This window comes from Pezoporus flaviventris, unplaced genomic scaffold (assembly GCF_033815535.1).
Source record: "Pezoporus flaviventris isolate CSIRO_AGI_PZ_B2104156 unplaced genomic scaffold, CSIRO_AGI_Pfla_v1 ptg000031l, whole genome shotgun sequence".
Lineage (NCBI taxonomy): Eukaryota > Metazoa > Chordata > Aves > Psittaciformes > Psittacidae > Pezoporus > Pezoporus flaviventris.
Window position 1 is genome coordinate 56,997,597 of NW_026892579.1, and position 21,258 is coordinate 57,018,854.

The window sequence follows — 21,258 nt, forward strand, 5'->3', positions numbered from 1 at the left end:
ACTCCCTGCAGAACAGACTTTTTTCTCTCTCTCATGCTGTGACAGGGCTGCACATTCATGTGAGAGCTGTGCCGTATTAGGATATCAGAGTCTGGCCTGCCAAACGGCATTGTCAAGAGGGAAAGGAGGGCTGCGGCTTAGGACGCACAGCTCTTCAGAACATGATGTCCGCAGTCTCCAGAGGGGCATGTTTCTTGCCCATATCTAAAGGCATGCAGGGTAAGTCATCTGTCACAACAATGGTGAGAGGAGCACTCAGCCTGCATGGGTAAGGTCTTGGTCAGAGGATGGCAGAGCCAAGGCCACATGGGTAGTGGAGAGATGGGAAGGTGAGTGCTGGGGAGAAGAGGTAGGCAGGGCAGATGCTTGCACATGCTGAGCAAGCTGAGCCATTAACACATAAAGCTGAGACTGCCTGGGTAGCTTGAGGGGCTGATGAGTGCTTTAATGAATCAATATATTTCATCAGGGACAAGGGTAATGGGTTCAAATTAAAACAGGGGAGATTTACCTTAGATATAAGAAAGAAATTATTCACTGTGTAAAGAATTAAGGTAATTAAGGTAAGGCACTGGAATAGGCTGCCCAAGGAAGTTGTGGATGCTCCATCCCTGGCAGTGTTCCAAGGGGCTTTGAGCAACCTGGAAGATGTCCCTGCCCTTGGTAAGGGGATTGGAACTAGACAATCTTAAGGTCCTTTCCAACCTAAACCATTCTATGATTCTACTTCTACTCCAGATTGTTTGCAGAGGCCCCATGTATAACTATTTTGTTCTCCTGGAAGCAAGCAACAGAGTTTGGAAAAGAACTCAGAGAAAATCAGTCATTTCTGTTTTGTTTTGTTTTGTTCTGGACCCAGCAAGAAACTTCATGTCCTTCTTATGTCCCAGCCAGCGAGACAACAGATTTGTCACCTGGTGATGGTGCATCTGGCCTCCGGGACAAGCCTCTCCTCAGGGTGTACTGGGCCTGTGGTTAATTTAGAGCCACATCGCATGACCCCAAAATAGTGCAGCATATGACTACTGCACACCAGTGTTGTACAGGAGCTAATGACCAGAGGAATCACTTGAGAACTCCAAAGGGCAAAGAAGCTTCCTGACAATAATGCTGTAAAATTTAAACCACATCAAGAGAAAAACAAATGTAGTATCTCTGCACTGGACTACACTTAGCCTATCTCCATCCGTGTCTTCAGCTATCTGAGAGCGTCCACACTCAAAAGACCTTCCCATGGAAAGGTCTTTACTCTGATGGGGCAGGCATATCCTACCAGTTCCATGTGTCTCCTTCCAGCACCCACTTCATGGGGATCCAGTCTGTGTCCCCATTCTTTGTTATTGCTTTGTTTCTCATTTCCAGACACATTTAATTGTTACTTTGATTGTGTAGGAAGGAGTCCAGACACTATGCGAATGGAACCATATAGGGACTGGACAGACGAGGCACATGCTGGTCACCCTCTTATTTGCACAGCAGTGGGAATATTTTCTCTCTTATGCTAAGATATTTTTAAAACAGAGACTGCTGTTATTATTTGTTGTCACCCAGGATCCAGCATTGCCATTCTTGGAAACCAATGCAATGCCTCCAATGTCAGTGTCAGAAACATTATTAGTAGAGTTTTTGATATCTCCCAAGTTGTCCTCAGGCTAAATGTCATTTATGACTTGGAGAGGGCAGACCTTAACTCCAGCCATTCCTGAGACTGCAAAGCAGATGACATACACACTAATACCACTGCTGCTAGGTCATGCACCCGGCTAGCACAATCACTGTGGCTGTGAAAGACTAACTTTTAATAACAGCTCCTCTCCCAAGAGTACTGTTAGAAATACAGGTGGCTCAGCAAGCCTGGGCTGTGAAGGTTAACACGGTTATCCTATAGTGCTAAAGAACAGGGGAAGGAGCAGAGACAAGGGATAAAACATGTGTGTTTCCCCTTGCATGGCACTTATAGGCATGTCATTGCTGTGAACATGCAATTTTGTCCCTGGTCTGATCAAAGCCAGCAAGAACATACACAAGACAGACCCAAACATGTACATCACCTCTGGTGGGCCTGCCTTCCAGGGGCACAGCACATTGCATATTCCCAGTGGCAGAAAGCTGGCTGATAGAGCTCCATCCTCTTGAAGCATGCGGGACGATGCCTCTGGGCTTAGCCTCTTCCCCCAGGGAGGGTCTGATTCTGACTCAGCCCGTTGTCTGCCAGGTCCAGCTTCTCCTCTCTGTTTGGCTCTGGATGACAGCAGATGTTTCTCTGCCCATCTGCACAGATGCTTGAACGCCAGCTGTGGTCAGCTCTCAGTTTTTTGTTCTTCTATTCTTGTTTTAAGCCCACAAATGCAGCCCTGCTGCTGGAAGATAACTACTGAGTGCCATCCACCCTGGTTGAATCTGAGGCCAAAGTGTCAGAGGAAAGAAGCCTGTTCCCAAGGCAAATGCACAACTTGAACTCAGCACTTGCATCGGGGTCCTGTGTACCTACTATTTACCTCGCCCTGCTCAAGGATTTGCCACTGTAAAGCACTCCATGTGCACAGCAGGGAAAGGGATGTATCTCTGCTCTGTTGACCTGCCCATCACAGCTGGTGCTAAAGCTGCTGCCAACAGTGCTCAAGTGCATGCCAGGGAAAGAAGAGTAGCATGGCTGCAAAGGGCAACAGGGCTTCTCGTATACCCCAATCTCATCTCCCTGGCAAGGAGCTGCAGAGCAGCACTTCAAGATAACTTTCTCCCTGCCAACAGCTTCACTAGAGTTGCTGCTTTGATTTCTTAAAACAAGCCTATATCCTGTGTTTCATAAATTACTACAATGCATTTAATAGGTAGTCTTTTCATAAAGGAGCACAGCGGATGTGTACACAGGCCCTGATGAAGCTAATAACTGCCTCTCAATGGCTTTCAGAGTGTTATTATATATTTAAGATCCGAGCTCCCTTAATCAACCACAGAGATGCAGCTGGCAGCAGTAAATTGCCAACAACAGCTCATTACAAATAAGGCAACATTAGTTTTTCAAGGACAAAAACCATGTCAGTTCTTCACTGAGAGCTAACCACTCTTGTCCTCACCCTTCTCCCCCCAACTCCCTCCAGTGATGTGCCGGCACAACTTGTTTCATCTCATAATACAATGTCGTTGCTCAATCCCCTCCCCAGGGGACATCACCAAATCAGGTTCCTAGATTTCATTACTTATTTGGGCACAGGCTGCATCCCTTGCTCTCCCTCCTCAAGCAAGCTACAGGCAGAACATGTCCCATAACACCATGACGATATACCACAGGAGCACAGGCACTGGCCTTACTCTGGGGAAAAGAGGAACATATTAGGCCATAAGACCCTTAGAGACACAGTTGTGAGTATGTGCTTTGCAGGCTTGAGACCTGACATGGCACTTGGGAATGATTTTTTGGGTACACACCATGTGTGTGTCACTCAGTACACAGTCTGTATGCACAGGAAAACAGCAAGCACCTGTAGGAACTTGGGTGCAGGAGAAAGGGGAAGATCTGTAAACACCACATGGTGTTCACACTTGTTTCCTTGCTGTCTCCTGAAAGAAATGTGGGGGTTGCCCAGTGCAGCCAAGACAAGAGCACTGCAGTTTTAAGGGAGATGCACGTAGCTGGGAGATTTTAAGACTAACATTTTAAGGGAGTTCAGGAAAGACTAAGCATTGTGTGAATGAAGAGGAGAAAAAGAAAACACAGTTCACCCTGTTATAGCTGTATCTTCCACCCTGAAGAGGGGATGACCAGCTTCTGGCCTCCAGGACCCAAAGCAATGATACATTTCAGCCCCAGGGAAATTCTCCTCCCCAAATTTCCCCTGGAAATGAAAACAGTCCCCTATGCCATGCCCTAGCCTGGTGCCACACATGTGCTCTGCTTCATGCTATGGGCCATGGCCAGGGCCACCTCTCATGGGAAAGACCCAGGGCACTGGATGCTCCAGCCAAGGACCCAAGATCTAGATCCTGGTGGCGGTATTTGAACTGCCTGCAAATCCCTCTGGGCCAGGTAAGACTGCCAGTGGTGAGGGGAAAACATAGAATCAGAGAATAATACGGATTTGAAAGGACCTTCAGATCATCCAGTTCCAACCCCCTGCCATGGGCAGGAACACCTTCCACTAGAGCAGGTTGTTCAATGCCCTGTCCAACCTAGCCATGAACACTGCCAAGGACCCTGAGGTAGGTGCTGGAAGCAGGCTGAATAAGAGTTTAATCTTTGCTTGGTCTGTTATGATACCTTATCCTGTGGCTTCAGACATTAAACTTGTGCAAGCCAGGGAGGTGATGCACACTTACACATGCAAACAAAGTGGGACAGACAAAGAGATAATGTGCTTAATGATGAAATGTGAAAAGGGGAATGTCTTTCCCTCACACTCAGCCTGGTTTACAAAGGTCTCTCTGCCACACCAGAAGACTCTCTGCTCTTTGATGTGTTCTACTGCGAGGATGAACATGCTGGAGGTTTCATTTTTTTTCTCTGAAGCTGCAGGCCACAGATGAAAAGCTGAGATCAAGAGGTCCAAATGCTGAGTCAGGGGTTTATTTTTGCTGTTTCTTTAGAAACACCTCACCCAACTTCCCTTGGAAAAGAAAGGAGAAGCTTAGAAAAGCAGTACTGCTTTGTTCTCCCCCTGCCACAATGTATATATTGACACTGACAATTTTAAAGGACTTTTGGGAGGGAGGCTACATGGTCTCTGGGGACACTTTCCTTAAAAACATCAGAGAATTTGGCTTATATTTGTGTGACTGTTGGCATCTGGCTCCTAGATTTATGCTTCCAGAGAAATTCCAAAGATGACTTGGAAAAGTCAAATGCAGTGGGCCAAGGGTGTAATTTCCTAAACCTTCAGCAGGCAACTATCAGCTAAGTTATATATTATGAAGAACAGGGTCTATTGACACAGGATTCTCCATGAATTTACAGATGTAAATTGCATAGGTGAAATACCACTTTAATTTGTTTTCCATGTAATTGTGTGCATTACCTTCCTCACTGACTTACTAATGCAGTAAGAACTTTTGAGGGGTGGTGGTACAGATGTAAGAATGCAGACTGTAACAGAACTCCAGTTGCAATGTTGTCTCTGGAAAAACTACTGTTTTTTGAACACGAAAGGACACACAGTTTTTGTATAGCTTTGCAGTGACATCTGAAAAGATGCCCCTCCTGTTATTTCGAGACAGTAAGGAGAAGAGACACCAGGAGACGGGGGAAGGATTGCTTCCTCCTTTAAGATAGGAGCTGGACTTCTTTTGAGTTATTTGGCATTGAGTCAGGAGATAAAAATACAGCATCTAGATGAATCAGTGACCTCTTGTATGATCATGGAAGCTGTGGTAGATGGTTGGGCATGAAGAGCCTGGAACTACACATCTTCTCCATGTTCTCATCAAGAAACTTTGAATCTTTAACAAAGATGCAAGACAAGGCTGGAATCACTGTGTTGAGGATGTCTCCAGAGGGAAGACTCTCCCTCACACTTTAAGTAATAACACCATGTCCTATACCAATGTCTCAGAGTCTCAGGTACCTGTGAAGCGTCAGTTAAGAATGACCTTGCTGGGACCCAAATCAGACAACTTCAGCTTTCCCACACAGCTTGGAACAATCTGTTTCACAAACCCAGCTAACCCCTTTGCAAAACACATTTAAATGCCATTTCTTTCACTTGCCAACATGCACCCATTGAACACACAAGCTGTGCTTCAGGAGCAAGGAGAACAAAAGCATCACTCCAAGATGCTTACAGGAATTTGTTGGAATAAAATGTTCCATAGAAGGACCAATACCTTCTCCATTATGCATCCTTTTTGATAGCATCAGAATAAGATCCTGGTTTAAATGCACAGGAATGGCGTGGCTTCAGCAGTTACACAGCTATTCTGTGTGCTCTGGGAAAGGGGACATCAACAGATTGCAAAATGGGAAAGTCTCTCTGGATGCTGCAAACAAACATGTTACGTAATTGGGCCTTTTGGGAACTGAAAGAAGGTCTCCAGAAGATCAGGGCCCTCACAGCACTTACTAATTTTACTGGAACTTACCAGCAGTTTAATAATAGAGGCTTTTACATGGTTTTCTTTTATCGTTGTGTCCCCCTGCACTGCCCTACCTTTGTTGCTAGTGCCCCACAAAAACACAACGCATCTTACCCTCTTTTATCAAGCTGATTGATACAGCCTAGAATGGCAAAGAGGCACTAAACACCTTTAGAAAGGGAAGCAAAACCATCTCTTGGCCACCAAAGCATGGGAAATCCTCAAGGTTTAGAACTCAACTGAATCAAATATGCTGGGGAATTGCACCATTCTACATAGCTGCATTTTAGCTGAAGGACAGCGCTAACAAGGAATGACATAGCAAAAGGGCTTTAGCTCTATAATCCACATACTGTGCTAGCATATATCTTTACTCCCATTAGAGCAAATTCTTCCAAGGGATGATGCCTGTAAGCAGCACTTCAGCTTCAGGACTATACTGCACTTTTGCTGGAGGGCTGTCCTAAACTTGTGCCCTGGCAAACAGACATGCAGGGAATTTTCTGCAAGTCAGTTGTACCATTCTATACCTGAACGTAGACTGTAGCAGCCAAGCTTTAGATGAGTACCTACCGCCTTTCAGGCACATGAATAGACTGCAATTTCTACAACCAGTTTCATCCTTCTCGCAGGAAAATGAAGTATGTGCATGTCCTCTCCTACGTGAATGCGTGAATGAAGCAAGCCTCTTGGTCAACATATGGCCCTGCAGTTGCCACCTCTTTTCACCCCATTCCCCAAGCCCTGATCTGTACCAGGCTGCTAACTCCTAAAGTGGTGCTTCCCATGTACCATCCCTCCCAGTGATTCCAGGGAGAGATAGTTTAAAGGCAATAGAGAGATGATGCAAAGCCCTGGCATCTGCACAGAAAAAACACCCTCGGGTTTCTAAGAAAGCTGTTTTCCCCCTGTTTCTTGCTTGCTGTGCACATGCTGACAGCCAGTAAGAAAAGGAGGGAGGAGGCTTGCCGGCATGTGGAGGGCACATCAGCACACCCCGGGAGGCCAGGCAGTAGCGCCGGCAGGATGTGGTCAGCCTCTTCCCAGAACACCCGTTGGTTACTGGGCTGTTGGCAAAAGGCAGCAGTGAACAGATTAGTGGAGGAAAGGCCACCAGCAGAGGCACAGCACAGAGGGTCCTGGTGCAAAGCCTGGGAGAAGACACCACTGTCGCACTGCAAAACGCCCCATCACAGCCTGAGCACCAACAGACAGGTGACACTACCTGTCTTGAATGAAGGAAAACACAGAGGTCCTGGCCAGAGTGATGGATCCAAGACATGGGGAAGCCTAAGCGCCTCTGAGCCCTCTGTGGTTCTGTGTTTAGCCTGCCATGTAAACATGTCACATCCCAGGGGAACCGAGATCAGACTTCAAAGTCTTCCTGCCAGTAGCCCAGTTTTGCTAGTGCCGAGCGACCTGGTTAAAAAGTAAAGAGCCTTCCGGGGGTATCCTTATAGCCTAGTTCATTGCACCTCTGCAGGCAACTCCCTGCTTCCCCAAAATGAAAAATGCCAAGAACTGCATTCCTTGCTACTACGGTTATCATTCTGGAGCCAGGAACAATGGCGTATCATGTGCTCTCGACCCTTGTGTGAGCAACATGCATATTCTGGCCTCCGGATTGCTGGAGCTGTGAAGTTCTTGCTCAGTTTTTCCTGAGAAGTCAAACCCCCAACTTGTCTAACTAATATCCTTCCTGAGAACTACAAAGCGTTTTTTTTCTCTCCCCCTACTTCAAGAAGTTGTATGATTCCTTCTTTTGCTTCATTCTCCCTGTGAATGCAGAGCAAGTAACAGAACATAAGGCTTTCTCTCGTCAACCATCATGGGTCTGTCTCAGCTGTTAAGAGACCAATTGTATGATATGCAACACCCAAGCTAACATTTACTTCTCCCTTGACACAGCAGTGCCCTTTATCAGGGACGGCTCCAAGTTCTACGCAGTGGTTTTGTGTTACAGAGTCTACTGCTGGCAGGGACTGATGTACAGACACAGACTTCACTATAGGAAGAGCCTGAGGCTGGAACAATGCAACTCCCAATCCTCACTCCTCCCAGAGCCCCAGCTGGGCAAGGAAATATCTTCACAGCATATCCAAGGATAGATGTTTTCTATCATGATTTACTGGGCTAATTTATATGCTCCACATAATGTAATAAAGCAGGGTACAGCGCTAATTTTTCCACCATCCACCTAACAACAGTCAGGATTAGCTTCCAACAGCTTTCAGCCTCTTTATCATTTGCAAGCAGCCAAATGTAGCTGCAGTTGCATCCTAACCATGAGGCTTCTCTGCATGACAGTACTATTTCAGGACATGCATTGGCCAGTGATAAAGAACTGCAGACTTTAGAAGAGTACGAGGTGAAGTTACCTTCACCAAAGCCCTGAACAGAGCATCAGTAGAACAGGCTGTGACCCAGTTTCAGATGACCTGACTTTCAACAGGCAAGGGGAAGTAGGTACCACAATTCATACATTCAGTTTTGGCCCTTCACAAGATAGATCCTTGCGACTGGACGGTAACAGCCAGCTCGGTTTTGTTCGCTACTGCACTGTAGAGCTGAGGCCATAGAGATCTGCTGGGCACATGTGAGAAGCTGGGCTCACAAACCAGTCCAACCTTGCTGCTGCTGGAAGAGTGGAGTGCCCCTGAGAAGGCATCACTCTCTGGTCTGTTACCAAGGCAGGAATGCAGCATTTCAGGCTCCCCAAAGCACATAAGGCCATTCATGGCTTTCTGTAATGCACTTGTACCCAAACACCTCCAGTGCAGCTCTGGGAGCCATGTGCATTTAATGTCAGGAGAACCAGAGACTGTAAGTAACAAATAAAACCTTCACTTACACTATTTCATCATTCTGGAACTCCAGCTCCCCACAGGTGTCTTCAAAGTCCTCTCCTCCACCTTTGGCTGAGCCTTCTATGGTTTTGTAGGGCACAATAACATTTCCTCGTGCACCAGAGGTTCGCAACACTTTCACTTCCATGGTCCCCACACTTTCACTGATGTGCATTACTGGCTCCTCAAAAGTGAAGATGCCAGCATGGTCATCATCAAAGATGGTGACGGTGGCAGTAGATGGTGATCCCAGGCAGGCAAGCGTTGAGACACGACTGGCCTCAAGAATGGCCTCATCTGAGGCCTCAGTGCTCACACGGACGTTACTGAGATGAACCAGGAAGTTCTCATCCTCCTCAAATATGTCATCATCGATTATGCCAACACGGATTTCCTTCTGGGTCTCTCCAGGCTTGAAGACCACTGTCCCTTCAGTGAACTCATAGTCAGAGCCAGCATTGGCCGTCCCATCCTCTGTCCGGAAGTCCACGTACACTGTGTTGGTCAAGTCACCTCCCCGCCGAATGATGGTCAAGGCGACCGTGCCACAGTTCTCCAGACACTGGTAGGTCCCCTGCTCAAAGTAGAGCTTGCTGATGGGATCGTTTTCTGCCACCTCGCTATTGACCTCATGCATGCTGACAGCTTTGCGGGCCTGGTCTGCAGCATGTCTCTTCAAGATGTTGCCAGCACCTGTCATGAGCCGAGTAGCCTGAATGCGGTAAAAGGCCCTGCTCTTTTGCTGCTGGCTCAGGACCTGGTAGTTGGCCAACTCGATAAGCTGTTCAATTTCCTTGTCGGGGTGCTTCTGTTTCAGCTCCTTCAGGATCCGAGCCATTTCCCTCCTGGCTTCCTCATCGTCCTGGTCTTTCTCATCTACCTCCAACACCAGTGTCCCATCCAAAAAGTTCTCCACATGAGAGTTAGCAACCTTTCCATCCATCTCGATATCAGCTTTGGAGGAGGGCCGGTCACCCTCATGCTCAATGATCATGCCTCTCTGTTTGCCGGCTCGGTATTTCTTGTAGACGTACTTGTAAAATAAAAGCCTCCTGTCAGCTATCCAGGCAAACACCACACAAATGGGGAAGAAGAAGAAGGTGAGCAAGCCTTCCCAAACCTCCACAATCCCAGGAGAAGACACAGATAAAATAATGTAAAGCCAAGTGTAGGCAAAGATGCTCCAGGCCGCTGTAACGAAAAACACTCTCAAGTGCTTGATCTTCCTTATCTCTCCATCTGGAACCACATAAACACAGATCGCAATGATGACAAACATGTTAAAAGCAGCACTCCCCACAATTGTGCTTGGTCCCAAGTCTCCTGCCGTGAAGCCGTGGCCACACACTTCAATAACAGACAGGAGAATCTCAGGGGCAGACGAGCCCAAGGCCATTAGTGTGAGGTTGGAAACGGTCTCATTCCAGATCCTCACTGTGGTTTTGCTGGTCTCGCCGTTGGGCTTCTTGATGGTTATTTCCCTCTCTTGGGATGTAATGACTTCGATGGAGGACATGAAGCGGTCAGCAATGATGGATACTCCCAGGAACATGTACACCATTGCTACAAAATATACCGTTGCCCGAGCAATTTTGTCACCGAATGAGGGGTCTTGCGGTTCCCATATTGGTAAAATCACACCCTTTTTGCAGATGTATGAGCCAGTGCACTCCTCGGTGTCGTTCACGGGCAATTCGCTGGGGCCCTCCGCATGTATGCCATCTGCATGGAAGAGCAACACCAGCACAACGCTCAGGAGTTGGAAGCTCACTGGGAAGGTGGGTGGGTGAGTTGCTTGCGACATGGCCGCTTCCACAGAACAGGTCCCAGATGTCCTCAGCCTGCAGAGACAAAAGTAAAGATCATTAAGTGAGGCTGACCAGAGTGAACAGATTTTTCCTCTACAGCCTGTTTATTTCTCATCTTTCCAAACATATAATCAGCTTACCCTGTTACTCAAGAAGACACATCTGATGAGCCCATTTGTATTATTACCGCAGTTTTCCATGTACACATCATCTAGTTCAGTTATCTGAACGACGACTGATTCAGATGCTACCAGTGGGCCATCACCTTCCCCCTTTAGCTACTAAGATGTTTAATGCCACTCTCTTTCTCTTCACTGAAAGCCTATTTGTTCAATTGCATTTTCTTGTTTCTCATCTAATTAAAGCCTATCATTCTGCTTCACAGATGGCAGAAGTGTTTCCCATTTCAAAATTACAATGCACTCACTCACTGGTGTTCAGGGCAAGAGCAGGAGAGGAGAGGGAAATCTATTATCCCCCCTTGTTTAAAAAAAAAAAAAAAAGTTTCTATATTTGCCATTTTTAGTCACTGTAAACTATGTATTTCACAGCCTTTTCTTGCTCACAATCCTCCCAGGCATCTACTCCACATCAGAAATCTGCACAAAGTGAGCTCAAGCCCTGGCAAAACCTTATTCTTAACAGTAACTTGGTCATAAGGTGCGCCATAAGGGCAGTCTTTAATTAATGATTTTGGAGCCATTCCTTCCACAGTGCATCACTTTGCACCTTCCTGAAACTGGAAAGAACCCCATATGCATCCAAGCCTGGCTGTCTTGGCATGCTTCAAGAGGAAACCTGTTCCTGTGCTTTTTTCCCACTAGGTCAGCTTTGACGTCTTCCCCTTCAAGGGCCTTTCTCACTCCATTTACAACATCAGTCAACAGGCACAACAGCAGTACTTGCCCTTCTCCTGTCCCAGGATTTTCCAGCAGTGTAGAGGAGCTGTTAAAGAGGTTTGCAGTTAGTTAACAGTGCATAAACTGACTGAACAGATGCCTTTAGTGCAAAAAACTGAGCATGCTCAGTGCTACATTCTCAATTTTACTAGGCAATAAAAGCCAGATTCCTAGTTATTAAAGCAGTTTTTTTTCTCCTCAAGGAGAGCCTTTGCCATGCTTCTCCAATACAAGTTAATTTAATCACATGGTCTCTATGAAGAGAGGAAAATGAGTACATCAATACCTTCAATTTCCTGGAGAATACAAAAGGCTGAAATGGTTTTTGCTCATAAAAAACACACCCCAGAAAGGAAAAATAAAAATGAAAGGTTTCAGCCATGAAAGGTTTCAACTTCTAACAGAAGGATGGTATTCCCAAGCCCATATCAGAGATGGGACACAAGCAGAAGATCCAGTCAATGCCTCCCAAAGCCCAGCCTCCGCAATGCCTGGCAAGTCTCACCCTACCATTTGCCATCTGCCTGGTCTCCAGCAAACACAATGCCAGGTCTGACAGCTGCATGCAGTGGGAGACACAGACCAACCCATCCATGCTAAAGGCAGTACCCAGCAACAGCATCCCAGCTGTCACCTGGGCCCCATCACAGCGAGGGTGACGCAAGCAGGATGGCTAAGCACACCTTCCCTCTTCCTTCTTAAGAAGTGCTTGTTTCACAGCACAGCTGGGAACCAGGCTGGCTCTTCACCATGAAACAGCTACACCCATGCTGCATTGCTGACTGCAGAAGTACAGGCCTGCCACCATTCCTGGGGAGAAGCATTTACCCTCCTGAACAGCACCAACATCTACTTGAAGAAAAGCACCTAGTCACCACGACACATCTCCTTATCCCCCATGACACAGAAATCACCCTTCCTCATCAGGACAGGGGCGTATTACACAGGGAGAGGGCTGCACACAAGTGAAGAACTCTCTGGAAGAATCAATGGGAACCATCCTACACCCATGTTACAGGACCTACTCCACAAAGAGACATCGTAATAATGGATCAAATCCCTCTCCTCCATTCGTTTTATTTAAGGATACTGTAGTGGTATTATCGGGCTGGAAGAATAGTACTGAGAATTTACCAAGACAGTTTTGTACAAATGGCATTATACAAATGAAATTTCCAAGTTCTTCTGCCTTGCCCCTACCACCCCCAATTTTCTAATTAAGAAAAAGGTACACAGAGCAGGAAGCAAACAAACCAGAGAACTGGGTGATAAGAACAGATAAAATGAACAAGAAGCACCAAGTCTCTTGTATGAAGGCAGATTTAAAAGAAATGAGTTGTTTGCAGTTGTAGCTGTTAATGCTATAAAAAGCTCTAGTGCTGGCGTGAGAACCCTCAACATTGCTCCCTTGATCACAGTCCCTGGGTACCTCCTGCTTCCCAGAACTCAGGCAGTAGGCATAGCTAACAAATCTGAAGTAAAAAACTGAAACATGATGTTAAAGAAGAGTACCTTGTTACAGGCTATTTGGTGAATAGCTGAGTTGAAACAGATGTGTGTTCATGGTCACTGAAGTTTAGCCAATTAGTCACCCAACATCTGTACTCCTGTGTTTCACACTGCTCCAAACCAAGTCTCGGAGACATTTGATAAAGGAGCTGTCAAACAGAAGCCGACTTGGTATCTACTCTGTTTACTCTAGATAGCTCCTAAGTGTAGTTGGGTTTTGATTTGTTTTTAATTTAAATATGTAGGTTTAAAAAAGACTTAGTGTGGGCATAAAATATTACTCAGCTGCATGGGTCTTCATCCTCTCCTTCTAAAGGGTAGTAGTTTCAACAGAAAACTCAAGAGCATCCACCTGCCCTTGTTCAGTTAATTTTCTCCCTGTGGCATGTCATATCCTTGCACATGTACAATTATTCAGATCAACCAGGCATTGTGAAATCCCCTTGGCAAGAAGAGGAAACAGATGGTTCTAGAGAATATATTATGCTTTGGGTCACTGATTTAGGTCAGAAAGATAGGAGAGTCCCATCACACTTTGGACCATCTCTACAGTCTTAAAAGGGTTTGAGCACTGGAAGTCTCAGCCAGCAAAAAAAAGACAGCCACTAAATCAGATTAATAAGGCACTTCAAGATTATTTGCCATGCTCCTCCCTTTCAACCATTCTAGTATAAGTCTGTCTGGTTTTTTGGGGGGTGATTTTTCTTTTGGGGTTTGTTTGATCTTTTTTTCTAATCAAGCCCCATATTACATTAAACAGGAGGGAAAGAGACATCTGAGCAATCCATCTTTCTGGCCTTCCCATCCACCTCTCCATGTACAAACAACATTTTTCCCTCTGGTGGCAGGAGATAAGAAGCATGGAACTTTTCTGGAGAGTTCAGAAGGGTGGGGAAAGGCTGAAGCTTTGGAAGAGAAACCCACCAGCCTTGGCAATGTGCTGGGACCCTTCTTTGAGCAGCAGCAGCATCCTCCAACTCTCTGTTGGACTTTCTCCAGCATTTTGTGGCAGAGTCATCAAGGAAGATTCACATACCCTCACCAGCTTTTCTACGGGTTAAAACTTAAACAGGGGAAGTTTAGATTGGATATAAGGAAGAAATTCTTTACTGTGAGGGTGGTGAAGCACTGGAATGGGTTGCCCAGGGAAGTTGTGAATGCTCCATCCCTGGCAGTGTTCAAGGCCAGGTTGGACAGAGCCTTGGGTGACATGGTTTAGTGTGAGGTGTCCCTGCCCATGGCAGGAGGGTTGAAACTGGATGATCTTAAGGTCCTTTCCAACCCTAACTATTCTATGATTCTATGATACTTGGACCAATTCACAATGAGTGTTATTAACACCGGACTCGGGAATTACAGAAGGCTAGAAGATGTTTGGCCCCAGCATGCTGTTTGTATACACACAATCAGAGCGCGACACTAAAAATATCTCTGAGAAGCAGCTGCTATAAGATTAGCAGAATTTCTTTATTTGTAGAATCCAAAATAAACACTTTAGTCCTCAGAGACCCTCTTTCACTGCATTTGCATAGGGTCTCAGCCCATGGTCAGCCCACTGCTGCAGGCACAGGGTTAGGAATATTCCCAGTAAAATCATTCCTATTATTCTCTAATGAGAAGCAAGGCTACCAGAATGCCAGCCCTCTGTCCAAACCCAACTTTGTTAGCTTTTCATTAAGGTGGCTCAATTGCATTTCCCATCCCAGCCATCAACAATAAAAGCAAATGTGGTAGCTGATTCACAGCATGCGAGGTTAGCAGCCCGGCAAACACTGCCTGCCACAGTGCTCGTGGCCTCCCCATCACTCCCCCAATGCCTCTTGGCTTAGATTTATCACAGCAGCACCGTGCAGGGGTTCAAGCTGCTCTTATGCTCAGTGCTAGCAAATGTGTGTGGTGAAGGGTCCCAAACCACCACCCTAGGCCAGAAAAACCTTGCCCATAATCACTACCCCCTGCCCAGGGATAGCACCCAGAGCCCTTTTCAGCACCAAAGGAACCAGGTTGTCCTGGGGATCCCTGGAACAGGCTGCCTGAGAACTTTCAAAGGGAGCTGGAGCTAAACAGGAGAGCCAGGTCCTAATGTATGCTCTCCTGAAGTAGTAGCTGTGCTACCATGGACAAGCTCCCTCGAGGGTTCTAGCAGTTGGTTTTGCACAGTCATGGAAGAAAACCTTCAAGAGGCTACATGGCTCTTCGGGGAGTAGATCCAGCTCCTGGCCAAGGATTTCTGGTCCAGCCTTTATGCCAACCCTTGGTGTTGTCAAACACCATGAGGGCAGTACCTGCCCACATTGACACACGTTTCCTTGCTGGGCATGGGGAGCTCTAGATTTTATGGACCGGTAGGACAGAGCTCCTGCTGCCAGCTTGTGCTCCAGGCCTCCAGCTCAGGAGCTGCCAGATAGGGAGAAAACATCCTTTAGACTCTGCCCTAACCTTTCCCTGGCAGCAACACTTTCAGGCTGGCTGGTTGCTGTATGTGAAGTGAGCCTAGAAGCTGCTCTATGTTTCAGCAAAGCACAGCTTTTCCTTTGCAGCAGCCTCCCCAAAGTCCAATCTCCATTTGGGTACTTCACCCTTGAAATATCCACTGTAAGACCCTTGCAGTTATTTTCCTACGCCTTTGTATCGCATGCAGTTTTATGACCATCTGCAACAAACTGGTAGCACCATTATTTTTCAGAGTACTGAAGAAACACTGCTAGCCCAGACTCTTTATTACACAAGAAGGTTTGGGGAGGGAAGGAAACGGCCTGGGCTCACAAGGAATGAGTGGCCGCAGAAAGAGAGAATTTCCACAGTGATTTTTTTCCACAGCCTTCAACAGAAAACCCAGACAGAGAACTGCAACTCAGCAGTGTTCACACCATTACAGCCACCACCGATGCCAGCCAACGGTGACGACCCCACTGAGATATCAGATTCGTAATAGCCATCGTTACTGTGAATTTACTGCCAGCTTGCATGGTAAAGGGTGTCCCCACAGCCCTGTCACTGGTGTGCAGGAGGTAGGAGCAGCCCCCTGTCCCCACAGGGTGACTGCTGGGTTGTTGAGGGGCAGAAGGAAGTTTGCCGTTCACATGAGAGCAGCTGCTTTTTGACATGCTGTGGGGACATGACCAGGACCATGTTGCAACACTGCGGGGACTCCCAGCCAGCTCTTCCCCATCCCACAGTCAGAGACAGACAGAGAGGAGCTAGTGAGGGTGCTTCGCTGCTCAAAACCCCCTTTGCTGCTGCAGGAGCAGAAGAAAGATAGAAAGATGGTCTCTCTTCAGCTAGAGGGGCCAAAAACTTTGACAAGGAAGAAGCTAGCAGCTGCTGCAAGGCACAGCTAGCCTGCAAGCTAGAGAGACAGAGCCTTCAAACAAGACAGCTACTCACTCCTCTGCCAGTGTCCCCGATGAAGACAGCAACCCCCAAGTGAGATGACAGGCTCTCCAAGTGTGTGTGTCATCCCCGCTTCACAGCAAGAATGGCTGTTTCAAGTTATGTGCCCCTATGCTTCTACCCCAAGGTCAAACCTTAAGTCTCCAAGTCACAGCACCCCTTTCCCAGTTTCTTTTGCAGGAGAACACCTAAGAGTCTACCGCAAGTAATAACCAGCCTTTCCCGAGGGAAGCACTGTGCACCTCACCTCCACGGGTGGGATTCATACCCGCTGCCCCATCTCCAGAGGGCTAGCAAACCTCTCCTCTCCTGCTGACCCTCCCTGGCCATGCCAAAGCCTGTAGACCTGTGCCTTATTGAAAGCAGCAATTGGCTTCACAGCAGGGCAACTTAAGCAAAGCCTGCAGTGGGAAAAGACATGACGGTGGGGTTAAAAAAAGAAGCCCAAGCAAATTGTCTGGTGTCTGACCATCAATCAGTAAACCAGCCAAGAGCCTGCGTCCAGCTTCCTACAGACAAGGGACACAAAATGGATTCCAGCAGCCCTGAAAGGTACAGAGTGGTTGGAGATTTGTCAGGGCAGCCACAGGCTCTGCTAGCTTCACTTATGATCTTGATGCTGAGCTGTGGCACACCTCTGGTAAAAAGCAGCTCCTGTCAGCTGTGATTTTTACCCATTAAAAGAAGAGTATCCTACTGCCATGCTGGCTGTGCATCCGGACCCGTGGAGGAAAGCTACTATGTCCAAATACCATTTTGCCACTCAGGGCTGCACAGTGTGACAGCACTTTAAACACAGCTTGGAAAACCCTTGGCTCACAGCCCTGCTCTGACTCTGCCCAGTTCCTTCTCCCTTCCACCCAGTCTTGCTACCCCAGAACAGACACAGCCTGTTGGTAACCCTGCCTATGACCCTCTACATCTTCACATCAGGAGAACGATGTTCAGGCCAACAGCACTCTCATTGCGTTAGTACAAAAAACCCATTAAAACCTTTCCAGATATAGTCAGAGGCACAAGCCCTCCATGAAGCCAATCAAGTAAAATACACACCAGGCCACCCTCTTTTCTGTAAAGGGCATAAAAGAGAACAATTATCAGTGTGCAACTGATTTTTCCAAGTATCCTACCTCTTCAATGAAACATCCTATCTCCTCCCACAATTTCCCCAGCAACTTTCCAAAATAAACATAAATAGAGAAAATAAAACATCCTCGAGATAAAATTTTCAGCCAGATTGGATGGATTTGGGGGCAGCTTGTAAAGACAGAGCTTGAAAGTGTTTGTCAGGGAATTCCAGCCTGGTTTTTTTAATGTGTGGAGACCAAACGGCAAGTCGTCCCTTTGCCCCAGGATTCAAGATCTCAGCAAGGAAAATGTCAGGAAATGAGAACCAAAGGAGAAATATTTTCTAGGGTCATATTTTAATTTATTTATTTTTATACATACATATATATATCTATATCTCCTCTCCTACTCACTGCTCTTTCCAGACTAGTTCTTTGTCCCTGCCACCTGCTTTTGTCCTCGTCTTTATTAAGCAGCATCAGCCGCTTTTCGATTATTCCTCCTGGGCTGTTAATGCCTTCCTCTGCCTGCAGATCTCCCCTGCTGGTTTAAGCAAGGTGCTATCTTCCTGTTCTCCAAGAGCCACCTCTGAGGCTGCCCTGCAGACAGACTCCCTCTGCGTTCTCAGGGTAGCCCTTCACCTCCCTGTGCTCTGTGTCTTCCTCTGTAAAACGGGAAGAGCACCTCCTCTGAGTGTTGGGGAAAAAAACAGTGTTAATAAGCCTGAGGCTCCTGGGTAGCCTGGAAGGAAGCATCTGCCCAGAGATATCCCATAGGGGCCAGGAGAGATGAATTAGCAGGCCTGTTGCTGTCTGCCTGTGTCCACTCTTCCCTCTGGGTCCAGTTTTGCACTTGGTTTGTAGCTGTGTGTGGGTCCCCTGTGCAGTGGGATGCTCTCCTGGGCTCTGTGGGAAGGAGGAACAGAAAGCTTCAAGGGAGCAGAGGCAAGTCAGCAACCCCATATTCTTGCACCCATCCAGGGATGAAGAGGTGGGAGACATCCCTGGGAGTGTGTGTGTAGTAAGGCTGAGGTGAATACAGGTTGTGGACCTGGGTGATTTGGACATGGTCCTAGACAGGAGGTGAGCAGATTAGTTTGGGCTGGAGACCCACCCTGGCACGCTCCGTCAGTCAGCTGGGTGCCTTGTCCTGGCTGGTGAAGGGTGGTAAAAGGAGAGTCTCCATCCAGAGGTACAGTTCTTGAACTGCTGACTCTAGAGGGAGCTGAACCCTAGTGCCGAGCAGATGCTCAGCTCTTAAAACCACCACATCTCAGGAAAGGGAGCCTAACCCACGTGTTTCCCAGGTCTTGGCTGCTTATCTCAAAAGCAAGATTTAACCACCTGTCCCTCCTGCCCAGTGTTCCCCACCTTCTCTGTTTCCCCAGGAGCTCCTTGCAGCAGCAAATCTCACCTCTATTAATCAGCCAGGTTTCCTTAGGAAGCCAGGCATATGAATTCAGTTTCCACCTCTGCCTGCCTTTTCAGATTGCTCTCCCTAATTTCAGTTAAAATCACTAGAGGAATAGAGATAGCAGAGAAAGCTAAGTTCCTACAAGCTGCCTGAAAATAGCTGGAGAGATAGCACTCACACCCTTGGTGAGAGAAAAGCCAGTCAGTGAGCTCAGCCTATATTGGATGCCAGATTCCCAATGGCACAGCACACTGAGCACCCTGCAGCAGACCCAGTATTTGCACAGCTGTGGGCACCAATGTCCATGATCTGGGAGTACATGTAGATCACGGCACCCTGAGACTGAACAGAGCTCCAGGTTTTTCACTGTACTGGTTACAAGGAGAGCCAGTATTGCATGCCATGTGTGTTGTCTATGACCAGCCTGTTGGTTGGTTGCCCAGTGATGTTCATGCCTGGGGCACACTAGGCTTTATTATAGGATCTGAGTTTCATTAGGATGATGGAGAAGAGTGGCTTTTCCCTGGTAAGCCAGCAGGACTGTATCCCCCCCTCAAAAAAATATCTCCAGCAGAAAACCACATTCTGTCCTAGGTGTAAGACTGGAACATTGCAACCCAGACAATGCTGAGCAGATCAGGACAATACTAAAGGCCCAAACAGGCAGAGAAATGGCTGTGCCTTTATGGCATCATGCAAGGTGCTGTGAAGACTCCCAAGAACTCCAACATGAGCCAGCTTCATGCTTTGCCATGTACAGAAGTGCCAGGAGAGCAAACTACGTACAGCCTGGCCAGCTGCAGAACAGTGAATATTGAACTCTCGGGAGCAGTTCACAGCCAGAAGATCACAAAAAGCTTAGGGAAAGTGGGGGAGAGAGAAGCAAGCAAAGTTTTATCAGCTTAAAAGTGCGTTACTCAGTGTTGGCGTTCAGGGATGCTGAGCACAAAGAGTACCTCCAGTCTCCTCAAACATCTGCAACACAAACCCTGCTACAGAGGAAGCTTTGAGCAGCGTGGTTCCCCAGCACTGGCTTAGGAGCTGTTTATGCCTCCAGAGAAGCAAAGCTGGTGGGGTATAAGAGGAGTTAGGCAGTGCATCAACTTTCCTGGGGAGACAGTGGTGGGGGTTCATGATAATGGCTCTAGAAATGCTGAGTTATTTCCCTATTTGGGCTAAATACCTCTGCTGGAAAATGGGCAAAGCTGCTATTGAAGAACCAATCAGAAGGAAAAGGGGAGAAAGAAACATTTATCAGATGCACCCAGAGGAACACAAATGCCTTTCTTTGGTGATGTCCACTGCCCCAGCCAAAGTGATATAGCACAGCTCTTTTTTCCCTGGCCGCCATCAACATGCAAGTGTCCAAGCTTCCCTTTTCTAAATAAGTGTGCACCTCTTCCCTTTGTGCTGGTGAGAAAAAGCACATGAATGCTTGGGCAGGTGTTGGGAGAGTGCGCAGAGAACCCCAGCCTGTCTCAGCCCCCATTTCCATTGCCTGGCTCGTGGATGTCCAACGTCTGGGACTGGAGACACAGCATCCTGCGAAGCGCAAGCAGAGGAGCCCTGAAATCACTCTCACCCACATGCCTGTGACCTTGTGGTTTTACTACAGCTTTCATTTTTAGACTCCAGTTCTCCCTAGTGCTTGCTGCATTTCTGCAACGTTTTGGCAGTTGGCTCTCGCCCTGGAGACAGAGCTGAGTGTGGGGAAGCAACAAGGCTACGGTTAAAGAATTAAACTCTAGATGACAGAAGAGCCCCAGCCATGCTTCCACCTAGACAAAGCCTACGTGATGAGTGCAGTTTAATGCCAGCCCTTAACAACACATGCTGGTCGGGACGAAAACGGGAATTTCATCGTGGCTGCAGGTGGCTCCGGCCGCTCAGCTCGGAAACCGTTTCAAGGCAGAAAGCCCGGGGCTGGAGAAAAAGCAGCCCTGCCCGGAGGCACGAACAGCCACGCCGGGCGGAGGCACCGCTCTCCGCCGCGTCGTGCTGGCGAAGATGCCCGTAAGCCCCCCGAGGGGAGCCGCTTTGCTCCCGCATCCTTCCCATCCCCACCTGCCCAGCAATGCCCGGCCCCAGGGGTAGAGGAGGAGGCAGCCCCCCGTCGCAGCCGCGCCTCCTGTCGCGACATATTGCGATTGGCCGGCGGGGGAGGGGGGCGAGCCCCACCGTCTTCCCAAAGGTGCCATGCCTGGGCTGGAAAACGCATTCCCGAGGCCGGAGGGAGCGGGAAGCATCCTACCCCCT

At 47.7% G+C, this 21,258-nt stretch overlaps 1 protein-coding gene across 7 annotated transcripts in view; it reads right to left on the reverse strand.

Annotated features, from left to right (window-relative positions):
- Positions 1–21,258, reverse strand: part of SLC8A1 (solute carrier family 8 member A1) — a 113,628-nt gene that overhangs the window by 92,034 nt on the left and 336 nt on the right. For all 7 annotated transcript variants that reach the window (XM_061461361.1, XM_061461355.1, XM_061461360.1 and 4 more), the window contains exon 2: positions 8,918–10,753. In XM_061461361.1, the coding sequence (XP_061317345.1) occupies positions 8,918–10,716 (1,799 nt within the window). In that variant the 5' untranslated portion in view covers positions 10,717–10,753. The remainder of the gene's footprint in view (positions 1–8,917; positions 10,754–21,258) is intronic.